Source organism: Sceloporus occidentalis, unplaced genomic scaffold (assembly GCF_023333645.1).
Source record: "Sceloporus occidentalis isolate IW3139 unplaced genomic scaffold, rSceOcc1.0.p SCAF_21, whole genome shotgun sequence".
In the NCBI taxonomy this organism is placed as follows: Eukaryota; Metazoa; Chordata; class Lepidosauria; order Squamata; family Phrynosomatidae; genus Sceloporus; species Sceloporus occidentalis.
In genome coordinates, this window is record NW_028317001.1 from 6,398,047 (window position 1) to 6,410,580 (window position 12,534).

Genomic DNA, 12,534 nt, shown 5'->3' on the forward strand with positions numbered 1-12,534 from the left:
AAGCCCAAGAGAGGTTTGACAGGGATGGGATCCAGTGCTCACATAAATGAGATGCTTCCAGCTGCTACTATTTTCCTTCTTAAGTAGGGATCCTTTCCCTCCTCTGATCAAGGTGAAAAACAAACAAACAGCTTCATTTATATACCGCTTCATACTGAACTAACAGTGTCTAAGTGATTTACAACTGTAAGCTAATTGCCCCCAACAATTTGGGAAGTCATTTTAGCAACTTCCTCGGAAGGATGCAAGCTGGAGTCGAGCTTGAGCCCTTTCGCTGGTCTTGAACTCGCAACCTTATGATTTTGAGTGAGTGGCTGCAGTACAGGCATTTATCCGCTGTGTCACCAGGGCTCCTAAAAGCAGAAGCCCTGTGTAAAAAGGAAAACAAATCCATCAAAGGCAAGGATGAGGGTGGGATTAAAGTCTCTCTTCAGCACTCGGACAACCCGTCGGAAGAAGGAAAGGATAAGGTAAAGCAAACCCCATAGATCCCATCATCAATGTCTCTCCTGTACCAGTTTAGTAAAATGCATCAGGAGATTTTTGGCTGGCCATTGGAAGAACATCCCGTGGATGATATGTTGGATTCCAGGATGCAACCTCATACTGAGAAAAGCGAGAGGGGCAGGCTGACTTCTGAGCAGGTACATTTCAGCCAGCTAAATGGAGTGTCTCCTCCATGTGCCAGCCAGCTCTTTCACAAGGGGCATTGTTCTTGCTACTTCATTGCTTGTTTTGGGATTGAAAAAAATATTCATTTGCATCTTTTAGCAGAAAGAAGGTATAAAAAGGATTCCCTTGGTCGCCTTTCCTCCATCCTTTCTTCCTTTTTTCTAGAAGCAGGGACAGGATAAGAGCCTTGAAAAAATGGGGGAGAAGAAGGAGAACAAGGAAGATACAGAAAAGGAGGATGAGAAGGAGAAGAAAGAAACAAAAGAGGGGGAAAGAGAAGGTAGAGCCAGCATGATGTGGCTATTTTAGTTTTAAACTAGGTCTCCCAAAAAGTCCCTTTGTCTCCTTTACTCCATCCTTTCTTCCTTTTTTCTAGAAGGATGGACAGGATAGGAGCCTTGAAAAAACAGAGCAGAAGAAAGAGCATAAAGAAGATAAAGGAATTCTTGCAATCAGTCCAGAAAAGAAGGATGAGAAGAAGAGGGGAAAAACCAAGGACAAGACAGAGAAGGTATAGCAAGTATAGCATGCCTGTTTAAATATTAAATTAGGACCCTAGCAATCAGGGTTCAATTCCCTGATCAAACATAAAAAAACCCACTGGGTGACCTTAGGCAGGTCAAACACTGTCGGCCTCACAAGATTGCAATGGCAAACCCCCTCTAAATAAATTTGCCCAGAAGAACCTAAGACAGGTCTGCCTTTAGGCCTCCATTAGTCAAAAATGACCCGGAGACATGCCAGCACCACCAACAGCAGCACCACAACAAGGCAATGTCACACCTTCTTCCCCTCCTTTCTTTCAATGGCCAGATCCCTGATTTTGTCACATCCTTAATTTTACTTTAGGACTAATCTGCCCAATTTTCTTCTTTCACAGGCCAAAGACAGTGAGGCCAAAGTTGGAGATACAAGGAACCCACCAAAGTGCCCTGTCTACGTTGCAAATGGGAGCGAGCCCATAGCTATCGTGAAACAGGAGGAAGAAGAGGAGGAAGAGCAACTGGACCAAGAAACATTTGACATTGTACGTTTTCTGCCATTCCTAACATGTTGAAAGCATGCAGAAAAGAGTATCCATTGAACTCTTCTTCAGCATCACATTTTAGATGAGCTGATTTTCCACTTTCCTTAGCTGTCCAGAGCAATAGGCAAGTTTAAACAATTCCTCCCACCTTCCCTCCCACCCTTCACTTTCACATGGCTCCTCTCTGTTTGTTCCCCTCTTCAGTGCGAAGAGAAGATGCGGCCAGTCAGGAAGACCATACAAGATCTGGACAACCCAGGCAAGGGGCGCTTGGTGGAAGAACTGGAGAATATTATACACAGCTGAGAGGCAGTGAACAGGCAGGCCCAGCTCCATCAGGGTTAGCCTGAAGAAAGAGAGCCCTCCCAGCAGTCCATCTGCCTTGATCCAGGCTGCAGAGGGAGAGAAGAACCACTGGCCCTCATCCCCTTCCCCACCACCATTCCCTTCTCCTTTTGTGTCGCATCATTTCAGATTGTAAGCCTGAGGGCAGGGAACCGTCTAATTAAAAATAATAATTGTAAGCCACTCTGAGAGCCATTAGGGCTGAAGGGCGGGGTATAAATACCTTAAATAAATAAATAAATATTTAAACAGGGCTATCATATCACCTCTTAACCTTCTCTTCTCCAGGCTAAACATCCCCAGCTCCCTAAGTTGTTCCTCATAGGACATGGTTTCCGGACCCTTCACCGTTTTAGTTGCCCTCCTTTGGACACGCTCCAGTTTCTCAACATACTTTTTGAATTGTGGTGCCCAGAACTGGACACAATATTCCAATTAGGGCCTGACCAAAGCAGAATAGAGTGGCACTATTACCTCCCTTGATCTAGACACTATATTGTATTGATGCAGCCTAAAATCACATTGGCCTTGTTAGCTGGCTCATCGCACTGTTGACTCATTTTCAACTTGTGGTCTACTTGGACTCCTAGATCCTTTTCATACATAGTTTCATTCATCCAGGTGTCCCCCATCCTATATCTCTGCATTTCATTTTTCCACCCTAAGTGCAGTAGCTTACATTTCTCCGTGTTGAATTTCATTTTGTTACCTTTGGCCCAGCTTTCTAATCTATTAAGGCCATTTTGAATTTTGATCCTGTCCTCTGGGGTATTAGCTACTTCTCTTAATTTGGTGTCATCTGCAAATTTGATAAGTATGCCCCTATTTCTGTCATCCAAGTCATTGATAAAGATGTTGAATAGCACTGGGCCCAGGGCAGATCCCTGTGGGACCCCTTTTCTCTTGCCAATGGGATTTGCAGTGTATTCCTGGACTGTATCTCCCATCATCCACAGGGCCAGAGAGAGGAGGGTCCTGCCCTGCATAGGGCTGCCATCTCAAGGGTCTTAGGCTTTGGGGATGTGTGCCTTTGGCCAGTGTCCCTGTGGCTGGGGCTCCAGGGTCCCTCAGTCCCTCCTGCCTTGTTCCATATTAACTGCAGGAGGAGCCTGTGAGGGTGGGGCAGGGGGCGGGGCCTTCCAACTCCTTTGCCCTCATTGGCCAGACTGAAGAAGGGGAGGAGCTTCTGCTTCTCTATTTAGCTCTGTGTGTGGAAGAGAGAGTGAGGAGCAGAGAGTGGGAAAGGGACAGAGAGAGACAGGAAGGAAGGAAGGAAGGAAGGAAGGAAGGAAGGAAGGAAGGAAGAAAGAAAGAAAGAAAGAAAGAAAGAAAGAGTGTGGGGAGTGGAGAGGAAGCAGAGGGACAAGGCCTGGAAGCGGTAGGCTTCACTGCTGCGCTGAGGCCTCCAACTGCCAAGTGCTGAGGGGGAGGTGGCCATTTTGTGTTCTGGAGGCCATTTTGTGCTGCTTGTGATTGTGGGGAATAATGTTCCGGAACCTTCTCTGAGCCTCAGTTGAACAGAGGCTTCTCTTTCTCTCCTGAGGCTTTAGAGAGATAAGGAAGCCAGGCTCCTTGGGCCAAAATGAAGGAAGTGTGTTTATTTTTGTGTGTTTTGTGTGTCTTTTCTGAGAGGGTTTTCTTATTACAAAGCTCTGCTCCTTCTGGGGAAGATGGGTTTTAAAAGGGATCAGAAATGGGGAGGATAGTTTTAATATAAGTGTTATTATTATTCTTCACAAACATGGGGCTTTGGCTTCTAAGAGGAGGCTAGTCCCCCAAAAAAGGCCAAAAGTGGCTCCTTTGGGAGGTTTTAAAAGTCTCCCCAGTTTCCTAATTAATAGATTTTCAGGCAAGAAGGAAGGAGACAGACCAGAATAACTCATATGACCAAGAATGAAGCAAGACTTGGGCACTTCTACCCTTTTACAACCGACTCAGGCTGTATCTGCACTGAAGAAATAATCCAGTTTGAAACCGCTTTAACTCTCCTGCTCCACTTTGTGGAATCCTGGGATTTGTAGTTTGTTGTGACACTAGAGCTCTCTGGCAGAGATTGTAAAATCCCAGGATTCCATAGCACTGAGTGGTTAAAGCAGTGTCAAAGTGCCTTATTTCTATAGTGCGGATGCAGCCTTCTTGGGAAAAGGGCTGATGATGGGGAAAAGCACAGGGGGACTCTGGAGGTTTCAGCAGATGATTTATTTATTTATGATGCCCTCATTTCACATCTAACTACGGGGACATAAACAGGGCCCTCTCCAATTCCCCATCCCCTAATCCCTCTCCACTCTAAGAAGGCATGGAGTATCTGTTGTGTAGGGGAGCTGCAGTGAATCTATGCTATGTCTGGGAAGCTTCGTTTGGTGCAGAGGGAGGAAGGGGATATCCACCTCTGCATCAGCCCAAAAGAGGCATATGTCACCTGCGTATGTCATGAGCAGGATGCTGTTCTCTGTGTCTTTGAGTGCTGCAGGGTTTCTTACCGAGCCAATCCTAACCCTGGTCCCTTTTCTCAGGAACTTCATCTCAGCCTCTTTGGACACAGCTTTGGGCCTCTCTTGCTGGAAGTGACCAAGTGCAGGTTCACCAGGACCCCTTGACCACCTGATGGCCAACACAGAGGCCAAGCGGAGGGAGTTGGGCTCCAACAGAAAGAGGATGCTGAAGTACAACAGCTCTTTGGTGAGTCACTATCCTATTAGCTTCATCTGTGTCACTTCTGGGCAAATTTATGAAAGGAAGCAATTAATATACTGTCCGAGTTTGGCAGAGACAGTCCTGGTTAATCCTCTGTCACCCCACTTATTCAGGGGCTTTTAAAAATGTCCCAGTTGGTCTATCCTCCTCCCACTTTCCCCTTTCTCAGCTCACTTCAGTTCCTGAGTGCAATTGAGTTTACAGCCTATCAGCTCAAAAGTGGGGAGAGGAGAGGAAAGAAGGAAACTGGATATGGCCCTTCCCAGGAGGCTGAAGCAAAAGCAAACTGCTGTGTCTTTCCTAGCTTGTGTGATCTTCCTCATAAACAACTTTGGCCATCTTCACTACCTTCTGGGTTGCTTTCCACATGTGTCTTGTTTTTCCCATCAATGAAATGTTGGGGGCTATGGGAGAATGTCTCTGCATATAAATTGGGGGTGGGCCCAGTGACCCTTAAGCCCAGGTGCTCCCCAGAACTGCTTTATAAAAATGACATTTGCCTCCAAAATGTGGCAAGAAATGTCTAAATGCACCATAAATCTTTGGTGGCTAAATGTACTGTATGTGTTGGGATAGTCAGTATCCTAATCCATCATCAATATCCCAGCCATGGCCTAAATTATATTGTTGGTTATATTGAAAAGATTCAAGACAAACTGGATCTGAAAGGCAGTAGCTTTTTTCTTGCTGACAGCATTTAAAGTTTATTTCCTGGACTGAATTCTAAAGTGATCAAATAATATTTGGATGCATCATGTGCTTTCCTCCCCTTTTGCTTAGTCACTCTGTGGATGAGGGCTATTTTCTATTGCAGGTGACCTTTGCTGACGTGGCAGTATATTTCACTGAGGAGGAATGGAAACTGTTGTCGAAGAAGCAGAGACTGATGTACAATCATATAATGATGGAGAATTATGAGAACGTGGCCTCTGTGGGTAAGGAACCGGAATCCACTAGCATTATAGAATCATAGAGTTGGAATAGACCACAAGGGCCATCAGGTTCAACCCTCTTCTGCCATGCAGGAATACACATTCCAAGCACCATCCAGCCTGTGGTTCAAGACCTCCAAAGAAGAGAACTCCACCAAACTCTAAGGGAGTATATTCCACTGTCGAAGAGCTCTTACTGTCCCAAAGTCCCTCCTAATGGTCAGGTGGAACCTCTTTCTCTGTCGTTTGCATCCATTGTGGTGTTTCTTTTTCTCTGTAGCAGCAAAAAGCAAGCTTGCTCCATCCTCAATGCCACCCTTTCCAATATTTAAACATGGATATCATATCCGCTGTTAATTTTCTTTTCTCCAGGGTAAACATACCCAGCTCTCTAAGCCCTCCTCATAGGGCTTGATGGTTTCCAGATCCTTCACCATTTTGGTTGCCCTCCTCTGGGCATGTTCCAACCTGTCAACATCCTTTTTGAATTTCGGAGGCCAGAACTGGACACAGGATTATTCCAAGTAAGGCCTGACCAAAGCAGAATAGAGCAGCACTATTACTTCCCTTGATCTAGAAACTATCCTTGTATTGATGCAGCCTAGAATCACATTGGCCTTTTTAGCTGCCGCATCACACTGTTGGTCCAAGTTCAACTAGTGGTCTACTAGGAGTCCTAGATCCCTTTGAAGCGTAGTTTAATTGTGATAGCAACATCCTGTAGAATATTTGAATTTGTAGTTTAGTGTGGCACTATTGCTCTCCACTTTATAAGGATTCCAAATACTGTATTATAAACTGCCAATTGTCAGAAGCAGGTTCTGTGGTTCATCCAGAATGGTATTGGGGTTTAGGGGGGATTGTTAGTAGTTTAAATGCTAGTAGTTTTAAGTAGTTGGTAAGGATATTGGGGCCTAGAATGGCTTTGGGGAATGGAAGCAGTTGTGGAGGCTATTAACTGCCTGGTCTGTGAACTCTGGGTGGCAGACATGCCCCAGGAGGGAGAGGCGCATGTGAACGGTAGAAGAAGAAGGCCATAGGTACCTTCACAGCCGGGCTGGTTAGGGGCTGAAGGGGAGGAAAAGGAAGGAGTGTGAAGGTAGTTAACGACAGAGGGAAAAGGTTTAGTCACTTCAGGTACAGCTTAGATGTATTAATGGACCCTTCTGCCTGAGTTTCTCAATAAACCTTTTGGTGGAAGGAAAGGACTTTTTAATTCTGAAACTAAGTTCTGCCCCCAGATATCTCACCAATGCTAGGATTTTGTAGGAAGACAGCATGGAGATTACTAGTAATGCATTTCTCATTGAAATGGTAGCACATCCCTGAGTATGTTTCCTTTTTTGGCCCTCTTCCAGCCTTTTGAAGTTCTGCTTCACTTCCCCAAAGGGATGCAATGGGATACTGAGGCACAAAACTTTATTCCTATTTTAAGGCAATACAATGTGTGGTTGCCCCTGAGATCCCCAGGGGGCCAATGTGACACCCCCAATCCCCAACAGTAGCCCATCCCTGTCTTAGAGATGTCTTAATACTGCTCCCTGGTGCTTGATCCTCACCAAAACAAGTCCAGGTCCCAGCCCCCTTGCTTTGCCTTTCCCAATGAGTAATTTGTATATGGATTATCCTGCCTTTCTCAACAAATGAGCCTCAAAGTGTCCCTTTTATGCATCACATAAATGGGTGTGTGTCTGTGATAGAGAGAAGGAGCGAATGTGAAAAACAGAAAGGCAGGAAAGAGATGGTGAAGGGCAAATACTGAAGCAGTGCAGATGGGCAAGAGGAAAGGTTGGAGAGCGGAGGGAAAAAGGGAAGGGGATCAGGCTTAAGAGGGGGATGAAATGCACAGATATAGGATGGGGGACACCTGGCTGAATGAAACTACATGTGAAAGGGATCTAGGAGTCCAAGTAAACCACAAGTTGAACATGAGTCAACAGTGTGATGCGGCAGCTAACAAGGCCAATGTGATTTTAGGTTGCATCAATAGAAGTATAGTGTCAGGATCAAGGGAAGTAATAGTGCCATGGTAGTCTGCTTTGGTCAGGCCTCACCTGGAATATTATGTCCAGTTCTGGGCACCACAATTCAAAAAGGATGTGGAGAAACTGGAGCATGTCCAAAGGAGGGCGACTAAAATGGTGCAGGATTTGAAACTATGAGGAACGACTTAGGTAACTAGGGATGTTTAGACTGGAGAAGAGAAGGTTAGCCCTGTTTAAATATTTGAAGGAATGTCAAGCTTGTTTTCTGCTGCTCCAGAGACTAGAACACAGAACAATGGATGCAAACTGCAGTAAAAGAGATTCCACTTCAACATTAGAAGGAACTTCCTGACAGTAAGGTCTGTTCATAAAATAGCCACAAAACAACAATAGCATCTAATTGACACACAGTAAAACAACAAAACGGTTAAAACTGACAAATAAAAACATCATTTAAAATGCACAGTTGTGATCAGAAGTGGAATTTTTCCTTAAGTTCTTTACAAGAGGTCAGCTGGGTAAGCCTGCCGGAAGGGATCCATTTTAAGTCCTTTCTTGAAAGCATCCAAGGTGGTGTTAAGACGGATCTCCTCCGGCAAGTTGCTCCATAACTTGGGGGCCATGGCTGTGTATGCTCTGTGAGAAGTTGTTCTTAGCCTGACCTTTGGGTAATCTAATAGATTCTTCCCAGATGTTCTGAGAGTGTGGGGCGGATGGTGTAGGGAGAGGCGTTCCCTCAAGTAGCTCAGGCCCAAGTCATGTAGGGCTTTAAAGGTAATAAGCAACGCTTGGTATTGCGCCGGAAGCTAATTGGCAGCCAATGTAGGGATACTGGTGTTATATGGTCTGACCTAGATGTTCTGGTGACCAATCTGGCTGCCGCGTTTTCAACTAACTAAAGCTTCCGAACATGGTACAAAGGTAGCCCCATGTAGAGCAGTGAACTTAAGAAATGAACTTGAAATCAGGCCTTTTTTTCATACATATTAAGGGTTCCATTTAGCAATTATGAGCAATGTCTACGAAGAGAAGAAAGGGTGACACAAAAACTCGTTTTTCTCTAATGTTTCTTTTCCATCCTAAGCTTGCTTAGCTCCATGGTTGATTCCAGAGGCCCTTTGTCACTCGAAATGCTGGAGTCTGGGGAGGACACCCACAAGTGCTATGCTTTTAGGGGAATTTCATACTTAGCTCAAAGGAGAGATTGAGGCAACAGTGACCTCGGGAGTCATCCCAACTATACCAGGCCCAGAAGCACACAGAACTCCAGAGGCATTTCAGATAGGTTTTTGTGTTTTATTTAGGGGAAAAGCAAAATACATGCACGCACAAACAGATATACACATATAGGTGTTCACGCACCACATGCAAGAACTAGGTAACAAAGGTGGGAGTGGTAATTGTGTAAGGCTTTGCTAATGGTAATACGTTACCTAGATGGATCTTGATTCCAATTGCTGAGGGTCCAGAATGGGGAGAGAAGTCAGTAACTGCTATAGCAAATGAGGCTGGTGAGTGTAGTGAGGTGTTTAGCAATGTAAACCAACAGAGTGTCTGTCTGCAAATGGACTGATGCTGAAGAACAGCCAGTTGGGGTTGATATTTATACTGAAATTGTTGCTTGGGGGCAGAAACCGAGCATTCAAAAAGGTGTAAATTGCTTTAGGATGTTTCCTGGGTGGGAAAAGAATTGTCTGAAACTGAATTAAATTAAATGGGTGCTTGGTGGAAATACTTCAGCCAAAAAGGATTGTCACACCGGCTCTTAGGTCCTTCTTGGCTCTGAATTCTGGTCCCATTCAAAGCCAATGTGTAGCACAGTCTGAAGGCGACACTCTCAGAGTTCAATAATTTTTTTAATCTTTATTGAAATTATTTACAACATAAAAAGGGCAGTACTAAAGTTTGTACTAAAATTTAATAAATTTATAATGAACTAGGAAAAAAATAAAAAATAAAATAAAAAGGGCAGTACCAAAACATTTCCAAATTCTTATTCCAATATTTCTTAACCCTCCCCTCCCCCACCCCACCCCCTCACTTTCTATTTCACTTACTGCTTATTTATTAGCTATAAAATCTCTATTTCTCAAAGATCTATCATCCTTAGTTCCTTATCTCATCGTCTTTCATTCTATTTTGCTTAAATCCTAAGTTTATACAATAATTGACTCTATATCAATAATTCTACACAGCAATGGTATCACCTATCTAACATGATTTCCCTTCACTCCTTATTACCTTATTTAACCTTTCCCTTTTGAAACAATTCTCTTATTCTCAGCCAAATTAAATTATCTTCTTCTTGCGTTTCATCTTTTAATTTCAAAGTTATGGTATCCATTTCTATGATTTCTAGACACTTTCCTAACCAATCCTCCACTTTCGGCACTTCCTTATTTCTCCAGACTTTGGCAATTGTTATTCTGGCAGCAGTGATTAAATATAATAATGGTTTCAATTTTGATCTTAAATCCTTGTTTTCTACTATGTTTAAAAGACAGAGCTCCGGGACCAGAGGGAATTCCAATTGTGTACTTCTCTCCAGAATTTTTTTATCAGAGGACAACTCCACCACATATGAAAAAACCTTCCCGTAATTCGTTCACATTTCCAACATTTCCCTCTATCTTTTTTATATACTTTCGCTAATCTATTCGGTGTCATATACCATCTGTACATCATTTTGTAGAAATTTTCTTTTAGGTCCATACACAATGTAAATTTTAAATCCTGTCCCCAAGCTCTTTTCTACGCCTCGTACTGTATGTTCTTCCCTATGTTCTGTGCCCATACAATCATACAATGCTTAATTTGTTCTTGTTCCAATTCAAGCCTCAAAATTTGATTATAGAAATTTGTTATTTTTTTCTTATCCTTATCCATCCATATTACATCCAATTCTGTCTTCTTTAACGTTATACCTACATTTTTTCTGTCTGCTTTATATTTTTCCGTTAATTGGTAATATAAATACCAATCTATTTTAATTCCCTCTTTTAGCATTTCTTCCCTAGATTTCTTTGTAATTTTCCCCTCTATTATCTTTACATAATCTTTATATTTTAGCCAATCTCTTCCCTCAATTCTGCCCTTCTTTAATATTGCTTCATGAGAAGAAGCCCACTCTGGTAACTTTGTATAATATTTTTCCTTGTATTTTGTCCATACTTTATATAATGCTTTCCTTACAATATGCTCTTTGAATTCCTTGTTTAGTTCAACTTTATTCCACCATATGTAGGCGTGCCACCCGTATCTTAGATTAAATCCCTCTAAATCTAATAATTGCTCATCCTTTAATTCCACCCATTTTGTTATCCATTCCAAGCAACATGCATAAAAATATAATTTCAAATTTGGCATCCCTAATCCTCCTCTTTCTTTGCTGTCCGTTAATATTGTCCAATTGATTCTGGCTTTCCTTCCTGCCCACACAGAGTTCAATAATAACATAGCAGAGTACAGTAGCAAATCTCCAGATATAGTCATTGGCAATGCATTAACCACTTTCCACACTTAAAAATAACTCACAGACCCAGTTGATTTCCTCCAAGTCCTTGGAGGTTCTTTAGCTTGAGTTGCAATAGAAAACAAATATGTACCAGCTCTCCTCTCTGACTTTCATCAACTTCACAATCTCTTGTACACACAACTCCAACCCACATCAATCCACATGTGAGCTGTATACTGTATTGGTTGTGAGTCATCTCCTGGTGCCACACAGCATGAAGCATCATCTGCAGTTAGCTTGCATCATTTCATGTGCTCTGACTCAAGACTCTATGGCAGTCTCACAGGAAATCATGCCACTTTTCAATCAAAGTATTTTTACATATATATATTGGAATATTTTTCAAATGCCTGACTATCTGCTTCTACTGATTTCCTCATGACAGTTCCCCTTCAATTTCTTCTTTGGTAGCTCTGAGGAAGGATACAGTCATTATATGGATTTGGGGCATCCAGAACAGGGTCATGCTCAGTTCACTCACACCAACATTATTAATTTAATCTCAAATAGGGAGGGATAAACGTGGGGCTAAATCTTGGCGTAACCCTTTCCTCTCTTAACACTGACATTCAGTCTTGTCTGTCATTGTCCTCCTTTACAGAAGAATTTGTCACTCACGAGAGAGTCCACACAGGAGAGAAGCCATGCAAATGCCAGCATTGTGGGAAATGTTTTTCTTCAAAGGCACACCTAGTGAGACATCAGAGAGTCCACTCAGGAGAGAAGCCATACAAATGCCAACATTGTGGGAAATGTTTTTCTCAGAAGTCACACCTATTGGCACATAAGAGAGTCCACACAGGAGAGAAGCCATACAAATGCCAGCATTGTGGGAAATGTTTTTCTCAGAAGTCATACCTATTGGCACATCAGAGAGTCCACACAGGAGAGAACCCAAACAAATGCCAGCATTGCGGGAAATGTTTTTCTTGGAAGTCAGACCTATTGGCACATGAGAGAGTCCACACAGGAGAGAAGCCATACAAATGCCAGCGTTGTGGGAAATGTTTTTCTCAGAAGTCAAACCTAGTGAATCATCAGAGAGTCCACACAGGAGAGAAGCCACACAAATGCCAGCATTGTGGGAAATGTTTTTCTTCCAAGTCATACCTAGTGAGACATCAGAGAGTCCACACAGGAGAGAAGCCACACAAATTCCAGAAATGAACTAACATTATATTTATCAAGAAGCAAAACAAAGAATATATTTTATATCTTGTGGTGATAAGAAAAAGCCCTTGTGATTTCGTGTGTTAGGTTTGTGTGTCCATATGCCTGTTTATGTTTTTCAATTATATTTTGTTATTTTGAGGTTTTAATTGCCTTTATTATAGATTATTGCTTTCGTTTATAAATTTGAGT

At 42.8% G+C, this 12,534-nt stretch overlaps 1 protein-coding gene across 1 annotated transcript in view; it reads left to right on the forward strand.

Annotated features, from left to right (window-relative positions):
* Positions 1 to 12,534, forward strand: part of LOC149301496 (uncharacterized) — a 303,670-nt gene that overhangs the window by 47,134 nt on the left and 244,002 nt on the right. Inside the window, exon 4 of the mRNA XM_089484296.1 lies at positions 11,716 to 12,337. Coding sequence (XP_089340422.1) covers positions 11,716 to 12,337 — 622 coding nt within the window. The remainder of the gene's footprint in view (positions 1 to 11,715; positions 12,338 to 12,534) is intronic.